The following is a 16208-nucleotide window of genomic DNA, read 5'->3' on the forward strand; positions in this document are numbered from 1 at the left end:
ATATATTACTATGTGGGGTCAGAAATTAGTTGCATTTCCTAACTACAAAACAGGGCATTTGTGTAGTTAACATTTTCCCAGTCGGCCATAAAATCTAGCGTATGCACCAAAAGAAAATGCGTTGAGCACAAGCATATGAACTCATTTTTATGTGTTTTGTTAAATACGTAAATTTATTTCATTTATTACATTAAACCCTGTTTTTTCTATACTTCCAGTGGCTTTTTCATACTTTATCACGATGATGTGCATATTCACTCGAAAGTCCTGCGTCACTTTTTTTGTAAAAATTCAGGAATAAAAATCTTCCCCGTAGCGGGGTGGTGCCGTCAGTGGGCCTCATGCGGTGCACTGTAGGGATTACTTAAGATCCTACTTCCGTTCCTTTTACTGTACCTCCTTTCATATTCTCTTTCTTCATCTTACTTTCCACCCTCTCCTTACACTAGATTCATCGTGCAACTGGGAGGTTTTCCTCCTGTTACACCTTTCAAACTTTTTAAGGTAATTTTCCATATCAACGCTGAATGACCTCAAAAGTTCCAGTGCTTAGCCTCTGGCCTAAATTCTATGTTCAATTCAACTCAATAAAAATCTTCAAAAACTCCAGGAGGGCAGAAAGACTAAAACAAGTCTAAACGTTACTAATACTGCTTTATTGTAGTATTAGACTTGCGTACTTTTATTTACAAAGCCACACATAGCACTAATATCTCTGTCTGGGCAGAGAGGCAAGTGTGCCGAAGCATCAATAAACAAATCTTCAATGTATATATATATAAAATAATCAACCACAAACTCAAATACTATATACAATATACATAGATATTTATATGTATCGAATAATATAACTCTTTCATTTGCTTTCATAAACACCTTAAAAACAACTTTAACAGACTGAAAGGGGAAAGACAAGCGACCGAAAAATAGGACTAACTTGTGACCAAGTTTCGGAAGGAAAAGAAGGCTAGTACTATTAAAGCTTTGGGAAGGCCTCCTTACAATGAGAACGTTATCTTTAACTCTCGTTACATCATATAAATAAGTCATTATCCCGGAGAGTTAATTGAACCAAGTATATTTGGTACGGGAAGAATATTAAGTACGATATTTAATTTCTGTGGGTGAGACTGATCAGTAGTGCTAGGTAACAATGGCGATTCCAATAAGATTTCGTTTATAGTATCTATACTTGGGGGTCTTCCAACAGCAATTTTTAGGTCTTTTAAAAAACGGTCTATAGCTGGTAACTGCGTGATTCAAACAAGATCGTATTTAAAGCAAAATGTGCGGACGACATCACTCAAAAAATCAAACTTACTGTAACTTGCTGTGTGTGTGTATAAGTCTAAGAACTTGGTGATATGTGGCTTTTTGAATTACAGGGTTCCTGTCAGGGGAAGGAATCTCCTGCCTTGTCAGGATTTTATGAATAACCTAAAATGGTTTGTTTATTATTACTTCATTTGCTAAAACATGCTCAAAAGGGATTCTACGCTCGTGCTATGCTCCAAAAGAAAACTAGCTTAACTAGGCATCTAAAGTTTACCTTTTAGTTTCAGACAATGGAAAGAATATGGATTATTGTACGTGTTTATCATTGTGGTCCGCAATTTATACGTGTTTACTCGGCCTATACAAACTGGGGTTACTTATGTAGGCCTACTCTAGCTCACCGACCTTGGAAACCTCCAGAACTCTGTATCTCTTTAGATTAAAGTAACCATCTTAAGTTATCCTCTTCAAATTACTGAATTCGAGTTATAACTCGAAGCAAATTAACCCCACTTCGAAGCTAGGCCTACTGCTTTCGATTTATAAATACTGTGCAAATTGACCCTCCCTTCGAAGTTAGGGCAAGTTATTCCTCCAGTTCGTTGTCGGGTCTCACGAGCTTTGCACCGTTGATTCCTCTGACGTAGACCTTGCTGGGCTTGACCATAATGCCGTGGCGAGGCCTGCAAGTGAAGTAGCGCTTGCCCTTCACCACTCCGTCGTGACGCCCTTTGGCCTTTCTCAGCTCGATGCCCAACCAGACCCCGGGCTCGAAGTCGACTTGGCCGATGTATTTGATGACGCCTGAGAAAAGGAGGACGGGTTTAGTACTGGTTTCCTCTCTGCTGAGAGAGAGAGAGAGAGAGAGAGAGAGAGAGAGAGAGAGAAATTTGTTGAAGTACAAGGTTTGTTAAAGTTTAGAATATCTCTTTCCGTTACCTCTGATGTTAGTAAGAATCATTTCAACACGCCTGGTAGCCATGTTGACCATTCCTCATGTGTACTACACAGACAACAGACAACTTCCCTTGAATAAACAGACAAAACGGTTCCCTGACCGAGGTCAAACTCACCCACTTCGTTCTTGTAGAAGACGTTGTGACCTGGTTCCAGCCAGTGCTCGTTTTCCTGCTTCTTCTTCTGCGCCTTCGTCGTGGGCAAGACAGGTGGATCACACCAAGTCTGTTCCTTCTTCTTCTCCTCTGCTGCTCGCTCTATTTCCTCCTGGCGTTGCCTTGACGACACGTATCTGTCGAAGAAGAGTTTTGAAAGGTCATGTGAATGACTGCTAAACACTTAATCGCGTTTCTATGGAATATTAACTTTTAGTGATGGCTGTTTATACATAGGTCTAGTAGTCAGAGCTGCTGGAAATGTCTCAAGAGCAGGCCATGCCTTCACGTGGACTGTTTGTAAAATAATCATTAAAAGGGGAGGTATGACATTGCTCTGCCGTTTTTATATAGTGCAGGATGGCGATGCATGGATTAGCAGGAGTCTTGAACATGCCTTGACCATGTAGGGTTAGGTAAGAAAGCAACGATGCTGTTGAGAAAATGTAAGGAGAGTTCAGTCAGCACTCCTACTAAAGGCCTGTCCACACGATCGGGCCTGATCGGCGGACTTCCCCTCTAACGGGCACACTTGATGGGCAAACCGTCAAATTGCCCGATGGGTCTTGTAGCAAAATCACCACGGTTGTGCCCGATGGCTTTTACTTCGACCCTGCCAGACGTATGTTAACCATATACATTTCTTTTACCGAGCCATTCTTTGCACCATATTCTCTTCTTTTTCCCCATTTTCGTCACACACAAAGCAATTATCATGCTACGCTATCTTCTTCTTTGCGGTAAGCACCATGTTTATCGTACCGCACTGAACACACTACTGGCATCGTCGGGCACGCCCACCTCTCCATCGCCTCACCTGTGTGGACAACATTCATGGGTAAGCCCGCCAGAATTTGCCCGTGAACCCCGGAGCACGCCGATCAGGCCCGCTCGTGTGGACAGGCCTTAAGACACGAAGAGTCTTCGGGAAAATATAGTAAAGACTAGCGTTATAGTTACATACAATGCTATAGTGTCCAGATTGGTATGGTGTTTCAGTTATGCGTTAACGGGTCCCTTACTGCGAAGACGAATTTCACTTATGTCAATACTGTTCCCTCTTGACAGTTCACAGTACCATAAGTAGCTTTATTAAAATGAGGATTAGATATCTCGGCTAAACAACCTTTCATTCACGTCTAATATTCTTTTATTTAGTATTTGAATATTAGTAAATATTAACGCAAGGTTCTCCATAATAATTTTTCAAAGATAAAATGACTTGGCCAACTTATAATCTTAGACAAACGGCCATCATTGGAACATAGAACTTAATTCCATTTAGGCGACAGATTTGGTAGTATCTAATACAGGGTTGAAAGTTAAGTTAAACGTAAGAAATCATTATAAGAAAGCCTAATATCTGCCAATAGTTTCTCAGAGTTTGCCTTTAGCATCACACCCACCCTGAAACACTACACACACACACACACCTTAATAGGTACCATTCGGAAACTTCCTCGTTGGTAGTCTAAGGGATTCAGTTTCTAATTCTATTATGAAACAAAGATCAGACTAAGAATTTAGTGATAGCCAGATTAAGGCATATGAACATAACAATATTTAGTTTAAAATTATATTAACTTTTCCTGATTGTTCAACACTTGTCTTCCTCCATGTTAACACTTGACAAAAGCTACAAAAAGGGAGCAGAATCTTACATTCTAGGAAGTAAAGAGGGTAGCAGTTGTCTGCTTGTATATTTTGTGATTAGCAGATACAGAAATCTCAGAAGAAATAGCAGCAATCAAGTTTTTCACTATAGTGTTCAGCCATAAGTAACTTTTTTGGCATGGCAGCTTAGATGTAAATATATACAATATGTAAGCAGTAGGGGGATAATATATATATATATATATATACATATATATATATATATATATATTATATATACATACATATATATATATATACTATATATATATATATATATCTATATATAATTTATATATTTTATATATATATACCTATATATATATATTCTATCTATATATATATATATATATACAATATATATATATCTATTATATATTATATATAAAGAACTAGCTATCTGATGAAAAGTACTTAGATCAAACATCTACTTTAAATGGGCACATGATCAAAGGGGAATTATTTTTTGTAATTGTACCTTTTTTGCTGTGTCTGGGGAAGTAAGCTGCACAAAATAAAGAAAGACACAAATGAATGGCAGCGAAAAAGATTATCAACACACTGTATATATAAAGTCTTAGAGTATAATGTAACATTTTTAATTAAAAACTGCTTTTCATAATACATGGTGTCTCATGAGGCCTTATTAGCAGTATAGCTTGATTTCAGAGGTGTGCTTTAGTTGTTACAAGACCAGTTAAGGAAAGCTTTTAAGATTTGTCAATCAAGACTTAAAAGAAACGAAATCACCCGTTTGCCCTAGACAAAGCCTAGACTTACCGTGCCGAGAAAGACCTGTTGAGGCTGGTCATAGCCGTGTTCGGTGGGTAGATGGCTGTTTTCAGTGAATTAGCCCTTTTCAGCGCACCTTCGCTGAACCCATCCAAGAGATGCTGTGAAGACACGCATTTAGAGCAGGAATCTGTCATGCTGGAACACATGGGGTGGTTGTTGGCGCCATTCATGGCCGAGTGGAAACCAAGACTCGAAGGTCCGTGGGTGTTGTAGGACATAGAGCTCGTACTATATCCCAGACTCACGGGTCCGGTAGATAGGATGTTGTTGTTAGACCCATGGCCTGACCCCAGGGAGAAACGGCTGTAGCTGAGTGAGCTAGGCTCGCTTGGAGGCAGACCTTCGTCGCAGTCGTAGTCGCTGCTGACCCTGGAATGGTTAAGAGGATGTTAGAAGAATGGAGCAAGTGATTGTGTTAAGGAGCAATGGCAATGGCATTTAGTAAGGAATGCAATCGACAGGTGTTTGAAAATTATTCCAAAAGCTTTTTCTGAGGTTTAAATAGGAACCCAGAAGCTTTACTGAGGTTTAAATAGGAACCCAGAAGCTTTATTAAGATTTAGATAGGAACCCAGAAGCTTTACTGAGGTTCAAATGGAATTCAAATGTTTTAATGTGGTTTAGAAAGGAACCCTGAAGCTTTACTGAGGTTCAAATGGAATTCAGATGTTTTTTATGTGGTTTAGAAGGAACCCTGAAGCCTTTACTGAGGTTCAAAAGGATTCAGAATGTTTTTAATATTGTTTACAAAGGAACCCTGAAGATTTACTGAGGTTCAAATGGAATTAAGATGTTTTAATGTGGTTTAGAAAGGAACCCTGAAGCTTTACTGAGGTTCAAAAGGAATTCAGATGTTTCAATGTTGTTTAGAAAGGAACCCTGAATCTTTACTAAGGTTCAAAAGGAATTCAGATGATTTATGTGGTTTAGAAAGGAACCCTAAAGCTTTACTGAGGTTCAAATGGAATTCAGATGTTTTAATGTGGTTTAGAAAGGAACCCTGAAGCTTTACTGAGGTTCAAATGGAATTCAGATGTTTTATGTGGTTTAGAAAGGAACCCTGAAGCTTTACTGAGGTTCAAATGGAATGAATTCAAATGTTTTCATGTGGTTCGGAAAGGAACTCTGAAGCTTTACTGAGGTTCAAATGGAATTCAAATGTTTTCATGTGTTTTAGAAGGAACCCTAAGCTTTACTGAGGTTCAAAATGGAATTCATTATAATGTGGTGTTTAGAAAGGAACCCTGAAGCTTTACTGAGGTTCAAATGGAATTCAGGATGTTTTATGTGGTTTAGAGAAAGGAACCCTGAAGCTTTACTGAGGGTTCAAATGGAATGATTCAATGTTTTCATGTGGGTTCGGAAAGGAAACTCTGAAGCTTTACTGAGGTTCAAATGGAATTCAAATGTTTTCATGTGGTTTAGAAAGGAACCCTAAAGCTTTACCGAGGTTCAAATGGAATTCAGATGTTTTAATGTGGTTTAGAAAGGAACCCTGAAGCTTTACTGAGGTTCAAATGGAATTCAGATGTTTTAATGTGGTTTAGAAAGGAACCCTGAAGCTTTACTGAGGTTCAAATGGAATGAATTCAAATGTTTTCATGTGGTTCGGAAAGGAACTCTGAAGCTTTACTGAGGTTCAAAAGGAATTCAATGTTTTTCATGTGGTTTAGAAAGGAACCCTGAGCTTTACTGAGGTTTTCAAATGGGAATTCAGATGTTTTTTTAATGTGGTTTAGAAAGGAACCCTGAAGCTTACTGAGGTTCAAAAGAATTCAGATGTTTAATGTGGTTTAGAAAGGAACCTGAGCTTACTGAGGTTCAAAGGGAATTCAGATGTTTTAATGTGGTTCAGAAAGGAACCCTGAAGCTTTACTGAGGTTCAAAAGGAATTCAGATGTTTTTAAATGTGGTTTAGAAAGGAACCCTGAAGCTTTACTGAGGTTCAAATGGAATTCAAATGTTTTCATGTGGTTTAGAAAGGAACCCTGAAGCTTTACTGAGGTTCAAATGGAATTCAAATGTTTACTGAGGTTTAGAAATGAATCAACAAACTTGACTGTACTGAAGCCTAAAAAAGAACTCAGAGGGCATAATGAGATTTAGACTGAGTAAACGTTTAAAAGGGAATCAAGAAGCTGTACTGAAGCCTAAAAAAGAACTCCGAGGGCATACTGAGATTTAGAAAGAAATTCAGAAGGTTCACTGAGGTTTGAAAAGGAATGGAGACGCTTGACTGAGGTTTCGAAAGAAACTTGCAAGTTTTACTGAGGTTTAGAAAGGAATAAAGAAGTCTTTACTGAGGTTTGAAAGGGAATCTAGAGGCTTTACTACGCTTATCATTTCTATGTTTAGAAAGGTGCTCAGTAAGGCTTTTTATATATACACATGTGCAGAAATTTTCCAAAAGCCTATTTTATCATTATTCAGGAGTTTGAGAATTGGAAAATTGGGAATCAAACCCACAGTTTGCTTTGGGAATCGAGTCAGAATATCTCTCTTTCTCCCTCTTACTTGATAACCCTTGACGGGGCAGCAAAGATACCGCAGTTGGGACGGCAGGTGAAGTATCTGGAGCCGTTGACGGAGCCGTCGTTGGTGCCACGGGGAATTTCCAGCTCCACTCCAATCCAGAAACCGGAGGCAAAGTGAACTCCGCCCGTGTACCTCACCACGCCCATCACCGCCCTGGTCGATCCGTTTCCTATGCCCATGTCTACGTAAACCCTGTCTCCAATCACGATTTTCCTGTTTGTGTTGCGGATGTCTGGAATGGGAGAGAGAGGGGGGTTGTTATTAATTCGTAGAACTTTTCATCTTTCTCGCATTTCACACACACATATGTCGAAGCCGTCAGTGTTCAAGTTTAGTATAGTCATACTTAAAATTGTAAGTCTCGGAGGGCCCGTTTTCACTGACTTGTATGATAAAAGAAAATGGTCTTTTTATGGCTAGCTATACTAAATTTAACCGGCGTTCTCACAAGATTTTGCAACCACAAACGCACAAAGCTAAGGTTGTATAAATTATCTTGTAGTAAGTGTCATGAATTTTGATAAATAAACTTGTATAGCGTAATTCATACCTCAAACGACCAGAGCTTTTTGTGTTTTTGTTAATTTTTGGCGGTACAATCGACTTGACATGCACACCGCGGGCAAATCCTTACCCATATTTTATAATTGCTGTGTAATTTTGAAATGCCGGACGGGTAATGGGATTGGATTTTCTAGATACAGTTGTATTATGATACTGGCCTATTTGATATTTTAGCTTTTGATGAAGTGCCCTAGCATTTCACAATATAAAAAAAAATTTTAAAAGATTCAGTCGGAATTTTGAACAGAAAGATGTATATTTAAGTATTTTCATATTCAACTTAGACCAGATTACTTATGGTTATCAAATTTATTTTTTTAATGTATTTAGCATACATCATCATATATTTAATGATAAATAAATGGCCAAAGAATATTCTATTTCTGTCCATTTTCCCAAAAACTCGAAGACTGTTCTTCTTTGAACTTCTTTCCTTTCTTCCTAAGCTGTCTATAACCTCCCATCTTTAAAGTGACAGTCACGGGTTCATTTTGTGTCAGGTCCTTAAATCCTCACCTTGGGCCACCCGGGATGACACGCGGGAAACGTCCACGCGGCCGTGGTTGACACGACCCGGTGGGAGGGAGACGGATCGCCTGGAGGAGTCCCTCGCCCTCTGGCGTTGGGCAACGGAGGTGGAACGGCCCTGTCGCCCTCCACTAACGTTGGGGATCTTCGTCAGTCTGTTCACCGGGACGAATATGCCTGGAAAGAAAAGAAGGGCATGATGTAATCGGAGGATTTAAATCGATGGGATTTTATATGTATATACGTATAATATTTTTGTTTATACTGCTGTTCGTATATATTCCACTTGAAATGTCATTTCAGAAATTCTCACGTTTTTCTTAATCTAAATTTAAGATTTCATTTTCATTAATAAAGTGATGTGAAATATTTACATTTTATTTGTATATATTTTTGTACGGACTGGCGTTATTATGTAACATCGGTCATTTACAGAATTAGAAACCTTAATTTAATGTTAGTTTGTGATTTCATTCAAGAAAATACTTCATGATTCATATGTTGTTCCTGCCAATCAATTGTTTTTAATTTATGAACTCTAATTAACCCTCTTAATTCATTTCATTCAGCGCTGATGCATATACTGCTGTTGACCTTTCAGTCTTTTCATTTTTTGAAAGATTAAGTTGGCCAGAATATATTTTTAACTTTGGAATGGCATACAAGAGTCTTCAAAGATGTTCTCTTGAACCAACTAGAAGAACATACAAGTTTTTAGAAATGTTTTCATGTTGCTACTTGAACAACTTACAAGGGCCTTCAGAAACGTTTTCTTATGCAACCAAAACAACTTACAAGTCTTCAGAAACGTTTTCTTATGCAACCAGAACAACTTACAAGTCTTTAGAAACGTTTTCTTATGCAACCAGAACAACTTACAAGTCTTTAGAAACGTTTTCTTATGCAACTAGAACAACGTTTACAAGTACTCTTGAAACTTTTTTATTTTGCAACCAAAACAACTTACAAGTCTTTGAACGTTTTCTTATGCCAAAACAAAACTTACAAGTAGAAACATTTTCTTATGCATGAACAATTACAAGTCTTTAGAAACGTTTTGTTCACAACACAATTACAATCTTTAGCGTTTTCTTAGCAACCAGAACAACTTACAAGTCTTTAGAAACGTTTTCTTATGCAACCAAAACAACTTACAAGTCTTTAGAAACGTTTTCTTATGCAACCAGAACAACTTACAAGTCTTTAGAAACATTCTTATGCACAGAAACCAAAACTTACAAGTCTTTAGAAACGTTTTATGCAACAACCACAAGTCTTTAGAAACGTTTTCTTAGCAACTACAACGTACAAGTCTTTAGAAACGTTTTCTTATGCAACTAGAACAACGTACAAGTCTTTAGAAACGTTTTCTTATGCAACCAGAACAACTTACAAGTCTTTAGAAACGTTTTCTTATGCAACCAAAACAACTTACAAGTCTTTAGAAACGTTTTCTTATGCAACTAGAACAACGTACAAGTCTTTAGAAACGTTTTCTTATGCAACCAAAACAACTTACAAGAGTCTTTAGAAATGTGTTTTGTGAAGCTTACCATAATTATTGGCACACCTGAAGTACATGACTCCCTTGACAGTGCCGTTGTGACGTCCTGAAGGTGTCTCCAGTTCCACCCCTGCCCACAGCCCGGTGGCGAATTCGGTGGAACCAACAAATCTGAGGGGGTGTGGGGATCATATTTTAAAAAATCAGAGTTAGTTGGGGTTGGTTTTTCAGAAAGGCGTAGATGAAAAATTGATCTGTGCGTATCTCGGGTTTTGTTCGTTTGTTAGGCGTCCTCAGTTCATGTTTGAGAGGAATGTAGAATAAATTAGAATATGCTTTTGAATGTATTTGTTCAGTAACTGTGCGAGCATAATAGTAGAGTGCTAATACACACGCACATAGATAGATAGATAGATATATTTATCTCTCTCTCTCTCTCTCTTTGAATCACGAAAATTTGGATCATGGTGAATATACAAATAAAGGCAAAAGCCACGAAGGAAAGTGAAACAACGGAGTACTGCTGCGAGGTCTTTCGACTCTCGTCCTTTACTAAGTAGACTGCTTAGTAAAGGACGAGAGCCGAAAGGCCTTGCAGTGGTACTCCATTGTTTCACTTTCCCTCGTGGATTTTTGCCTATATAATTATATATATATATATATATATATATATATATATATATATATATATATATTATATATATATATAGAGAGAGAGAGAGAGAGAGAGAGAGAGAGAGAGAGAGAGAGAGAGAGAGAGCGAGAGAGAGCCTGGAGAGAGAGAGAAAAACGTTCTTGATATTGATGAACTGACGTCGTTTGATGTATTCTAATTTATTTTGATTTCCTCGCCTAGAAACTGGAGTCTAATATTTGCACATGCGAAGCAAGCACTTACTTTGGACTTTCAACTATATGTAGTCTTCATTTTCTCTGAAGACATTTATATGCCCCAAAGACTTAGCCCCTCCCTTTTGGAAGTTATCTGACCCCCCAATCACAACTAACCTCAATGTTCCTGTCTTGACGCCACTGACCAACACTCTGTCACCTAGCTTGAGTCCCATGGCCTTGAGAACAGCCCTTCCGGAGAGGCCTTGCGTGGACGACTGTCCCATGGAGTACTCGTAGGTGCTGTAGCAGTGCGCAGCCGATGGGCAAAGGAGTGACCTCAGCTGGGCGATGACATTCTGGACGTCTGGGACCAGTTCGTATTGGTCGGGGGCCGGGATGCATTCTGGTTTGATAGAAGAATGTTCAGTTAGAGATTATAGTTACTTCTAGAAGATTTTACTGCCGGATATGCTGTGTAGATTGTTTTTTATCCAGTTAGTGCAGTAATATGTGATTAGTTTGTTTATTTACTAATGGAATTGTTTTGTCTGCTATATCATATCGTTCCAGCTGAAGCCATATTATAAACTTTGAAAAGAAACAACAGGATGCCAAGTACTTCCGTGTAATTAACACATCTTTTTGGGCACAAAGCTACTTTGTGTCCCAAAGATGTGTTAATTACACGAGAGTACTTGGCACTCTTGTCGTTTCTTTTCAGGCTTCTTCTTTGGGATGTTTTAATATCATATCGTATGAGACAACTGACTGAGTACGGATACAGTGCAGCAGAAAGTGCCGGCAACTATTTTCAAGGACTAGAGCTGTCTCAAGTCAGTATATTGACAGTCAACTTAAACTGCAATGCCCAGCCATCTCTCCTAGTACATAACATGTTACATCCTATTTTATGAGTTAACTCATCAGTGCCAAGAAAGTATCAGCCAAAGGAACTATTTCCAAAGAACAGAGCTCTCCAAATTCAGTATATTAACAGACAAGTTCAACTCCGAGCTATCCAGAGTCATCATACTAACAGCCAACTTAAACTCAGGGCTATCCAGAGTCAGTATGTGAACAGACAACTTGAAATCAGAGCTATCCAGAGTCAGTATATGAACAGACAACTTAAAAACAGCTATATAGAGTCAGTATATGAACAGACAACTTAAAAACAGCTATCTAGAGTCAGTATATCAACAGACAACTTAAAATTCAGTGCACATTCAACTCTCCTATTATTCGAAGAGCGTGACATCATTACTGAACAGCAAAGGCAACGCCCATCAAGTGAATCTGTGTCTGTGAGTTTCACTTACGGAATGGAGTTCGCCCTTGAGTATCTGTCAGATTCAGAGGAGCTCCATGTGCCAGGAGGACCTTCGTAGCTGCCAGGCAGAGGTTGGCAGCTGCGATGTGCAGAGGAGTTCCTCCCGAGTACTCCAAGCAGGCGTCGTTGATGCTGACACCTGCAGAAGTCGAAGAAGAGGTGAAAACGTCAGATAATTTCTAGATGGTGGATGTTGTGTACAGTTGCAGCCTCGAAAGTTCAAACTCAGATGTAACACGTCAACATATATTTTTATCTGTTTATTTTGAATTAGTTGATTTATCGTTGTTTTTTAATAACTGACATTTCTTTCTGTATTTCCTTTTACCTTCTGTAATTTCTTTAAAACGTTCTCCTCAATATTCTTTGGAAGCTTAAATTTCAAGTCAATGGCCCCTGTAGGCCTGTTCCCTATGAGTAGGGACTATCTTCTGAATAATGATAATAATAATAATAATACTAAATAATAATGATAGCAGATGATTGTTTGCACCCTTCCTATGGTTATGGGGATTACCAATTAATAGCTTGCATATATGGGTTGAAGAATCTGGCTAGGTCAGGGTACCTAGGTTAGGTTAAGATGATCCGTGAAAGGTAATATCAGTAATGAGTGATAAACCCCGAAAAAATAGTGTGTTTATGGTTAGTACCTTAGCTATTTGACGTTTTCGGAAAAGTCATGCTCCATGTACCTAATAAGAGAAAGGTCGTTTTAAGGGGGTCAGGGATGGGGGGGGGCGCATATTTCAGTCTTCATATGCAGAACACACTGTAATACATCTCTTTAGCGTATAGCAGTTTGATTAGCTCACTGATTTTCGCTTACTCGGGGAGTAAGCCGACAAAATAATTTGTTGTTATTCTTGCTCTTGTTGTTCTTGTTGTTGGGTAGGAAAGGTCAGTGGAAAAGCCTAAAAAGGCCTGAAAAAGGTGTTTCTCGTTGAGTTAGAGATACATGAATTTTAGGATAGGATATTTATGATTTACTGATTAGTGTGAAAATGTAGAAAATGAATAATGGGCATGTTGAACAGTACAGAACAATTATTTTAATAAAATATAGCGTGTTTATTTTAATTTTCGTTGGTGAAACAACGCTCTATTTGACTAGATTTTAGCACGTTTTAATTTATGTTAAAAGCTACGGATATAATATTTACAACTTCTGCGTTATGGGAAAATCTTGCACGCGTCCCGAGTAAGCTGGAGGTCGGATCCCTCCTTGTTAGATTATACCCACTTGTTACTTTTTTGTTATAGAGTATATAATATTTGTTGTTTATATCTTTAAATTTAATTCTTGTTTGCCAATTTCTGTTAATTGTAGCTCTTGCTTCATAGGAATGAGTCATGTCTACGCATTTTAATGACGAGAGTGCTGTTGTAATAAGTGATGTAGCTGATTACATAGCTCCAGTTTATTTCCAAATCATGAGCAGAAAGAAATTTCTCTTTAGATAATCTTCATCTACTAGGTTCAGACTTTATGTCACTCAGTAAGAGACAGAGAGAGAGAGAGAGAGAGAGAGAGAGTGGAAGCAGCGCTGGGGATGGAAAGGGGCGCGTTGGACAAAGGGCAAATCTGACAACGGTCATGTCACGTTATCGGAAAGGCAATAAATCTGATGGAAGGTTTCAGTATGATTATTTACGACTGTATGCATTATATACATAAACTACAATATACAATGAATGAAAGGCTTTCTCTAAATGCTGTATTTCCTTTAGATAAACAATGAGAGAGAAAAAAACCTGTATGCATTACATAAGCTACAATATACAGAGGATGAAAGGCTTTATATAAATGCTGTATTTCCCTTTGATAAACAATGAGAGAGAGAGAGAGAGAGGAACTGTATGCATTACATAAGCTACAATATATAATGAATGAAAGGCTTTCTCTAAATAGTGTATTTCCCTTAGATAATCAATGAGAGAGAGAGAGAGAGAGAGAGAGAGAGAGAGAGAGAGAGAGAGAGAAACTGTATGCATTACATAAGCTACAATATGCAGTGAATGAAAAGCTTTACATAAATGCTGTATTTCCATTAGAAGAACAATGAGAGAGAGAGAGAGAGAGAGAGAGAAGAGAGAGAAGAGAAGGAGGAGGGGGAGGAGAAAGGGAAGGAGAGAGAAACTGTATGCATACCTAAGCTACCTATCATTGAATGAAAAGCTTTACATAAATGCTGTATTTCCATTAGAAGAACAATGAGAGAGAGAGAGAGAACTGTATGCATTACGTAAGCTATAATATATGATGAATGAAAGGCTTTCTCTAGACGCTGTATTTCCCTTAGATAAATAAAGAACTGGTGTCGTTAAGCAGCATACAGCTTTCATGCTCTGATGTCGTTAGATATAAATGTTTAATTAAAATACAGTGCTAATATTACATGATTAAAGTGACGTGAAAGACTATTTTATATAGAATTACAAATGCTTCTTAACATCCAGAGCGTTTTTTAAATGTGAATCAGTAGTCTGGGGGGTTCTCCGGTTTCTGAAAGGTAACCTGATACCGAGTTAATCGAAAAAGGTTGTTGGTTAAATATCCATTCCTAACATAGGTGTCGTTCACTGCTTTCTTATGTATTTGTGTAGATATATGTGTGTACGCGTGTGTATGTATGGATGTAAATATCACCCCTATTGCAAAAGGAACTTTCTTTTACACGGGAAATGAAGAGGCAGGAAACTGTTCATTGAGAAATGACTTCCATTTTGCTGTCTCCAATCGCTTTGTCATTTTACCGAATGAGATTTGGTTTAATTCTGTTTTTAAATAAATTCTTCAGCGCTATAAGATTCTCATATCGCTTCCTAGTAAATTAATTCCATTGAATATTCATGTAAAACTACTGTAAAACAAGATGAAGCCAGAATAAGTGTCACTCGTATAACTGAGATCATAGGCTTTACTGAAATGACGAAACGAAAGACAAGTTTGAGATATTTTGCCTTTTTGAGGACCGGTCAAAGTTAAGGAAATGTAGAGCTAAATGTTGATGCACATCAAAAGTTATGTGACAAGAGGCAGTGCTTGTTGATGTGTCAAAATATCATGTGAAAGGATGTGAGGAACAAACGTCTGATTGAGAACCGTCACCTTTTTCCAGGTGTCGTCCGAGTGGCAAGTAATTGCACCACTTCAAACTGAAGAAGAATAAGAAGAAGAAGACGAGGACGAAGGAGGAACAACACCTGTTAAAAATGAAGAGAGAAATACCTTGGGAATCGCTGAGGAGCAGATCCAGCACAGGGGCTACGTCGAAGTAAGCGGCGTAGTGCAGGGCAGTCATGTGGGTCCAGCGACATCTCTGGTGGACGTCGGCGCCGTCGCGAAGCAATTCCTTCACCACCTGCAAATGTCGGCCGATGAGGCGGGTGGGTTTTATAATACTTTTACACTTACGAATGGTCACGCGTGGGTTGTGATTGATGGTATTCGGGCTCTAAGGAATGGTCAATTATAGTTTATGATTGATGGTCTCTTTCATAGGAATTGCCAACTATGGTTCATGGTTGATGTTTTTTCTCAAAAGTTTGGTCAACTATAGCATAGGTATGATTGATGATAATATTTGTAGGTTTGTTTTAAGGAGTGGTCAAGCAAGGCTTTATGATTGATGATATTGTTGCTCCAAGGAATTGTCAACTATGGTTTATGATTGAATATTACTTGATGTTTTGTTCCAAGGAACGGTCAGTTATGGTTTATGATTAGGAATATTTGCAAGTTTACCCCCAATTAATAATAGTTTTGGATACATTTGTGTCAAGGTAGGCAGGTGTATAAATCGGATACAACAAAAGTTTTTTTTTTTCTTCTAAAATTTAGGCAATTCATTTTAATCACTTATTGGAAAGTTCATCTCTCTCTCTCTCTCTCTCTCTCTCTCTCTCTCTCTCCTCTCTAAAGACCTCCTAAGTCACGGATCTGAATTTCGTATACGATTTATGAAGCTGGACATCAAATTGACCACCAAAAATGTTACTCTGCCGACATATTCCTATTAACCGAACCACAGAATTGTGAGCAGGAAGTGGCCGACCGAATGTAAGTCATTTAGGA

At 38.2% G+C, this 16208-nt stretch overlaps 1 protein-coding gene across 3 annotated transcripts in view; it reads right to left on the reverse strand.

The window, feature by feature from the left end:
- Nucleotides 1–635: 635 nt before the first annotated feature.
- Nucleotides 636–16208, reverse strand: part of LOC135217076 (CAP-Gly domain-containing linker protein 4-like) — a 136471-nt gene continuing 120898 nt past the window's right edge. For 2 of the 3 annotated variants that reach the window (XM_064252760.1, XM_064252758.1), the window contains 10 exons: nt 15363–15495; nt 12120–12269; nt 10975–11203; nt 10016–10137; nt 8451–8639; nt 7350–7602; nt 4821–5204; nt 4519–4545; nt 2349–2524; nt 636–2079 (listed from right to left, as the gene is read on the reverse strand). In XM_064252760.1, the coding sequence (XP_064108830.1) occupies nt 1862–2079; nt 2349–2524; nt 4519–4545; nt 4821–5204; nt 7350–7602; nt 8451–8639; nt 10016–10137; nt 10975–11203; nt 12120–12269; nt 15363–15495 (1881 nt within the window). In that variant the 3' untranslated portion in view covers nt 636–1861. The remainder of the gene's footprint in view (nt 2080–2348; nt 2525–4518; nt 4546–4820; nt 5205–7349; nt 7603–8450; nt 8640–10015; nt 10138–10974; nt 11204–12119; nt 12270–15362; nt 15496–16208) is intronic. The other variant, XM_064252759.1, reaches the window with a different exon arrangement.

This window comes from Macrobrachium nipponense, chromosome 7 (genome assembly GCF_015104395.2).
Source record: "Macrobrachium nipponense isolate FS-2020 chromosome 7, ASM1510439v2, whole genome shotgun sequence".
In the NCBI taxonomy this organism is placed as follows: domain Eukaryota; kingdom Metazoa; phylum Arthropoda; class Malacostraca; order Decapoda; family Palaemonidae; genus Macrobrachium; species Macrobrachium nipponense.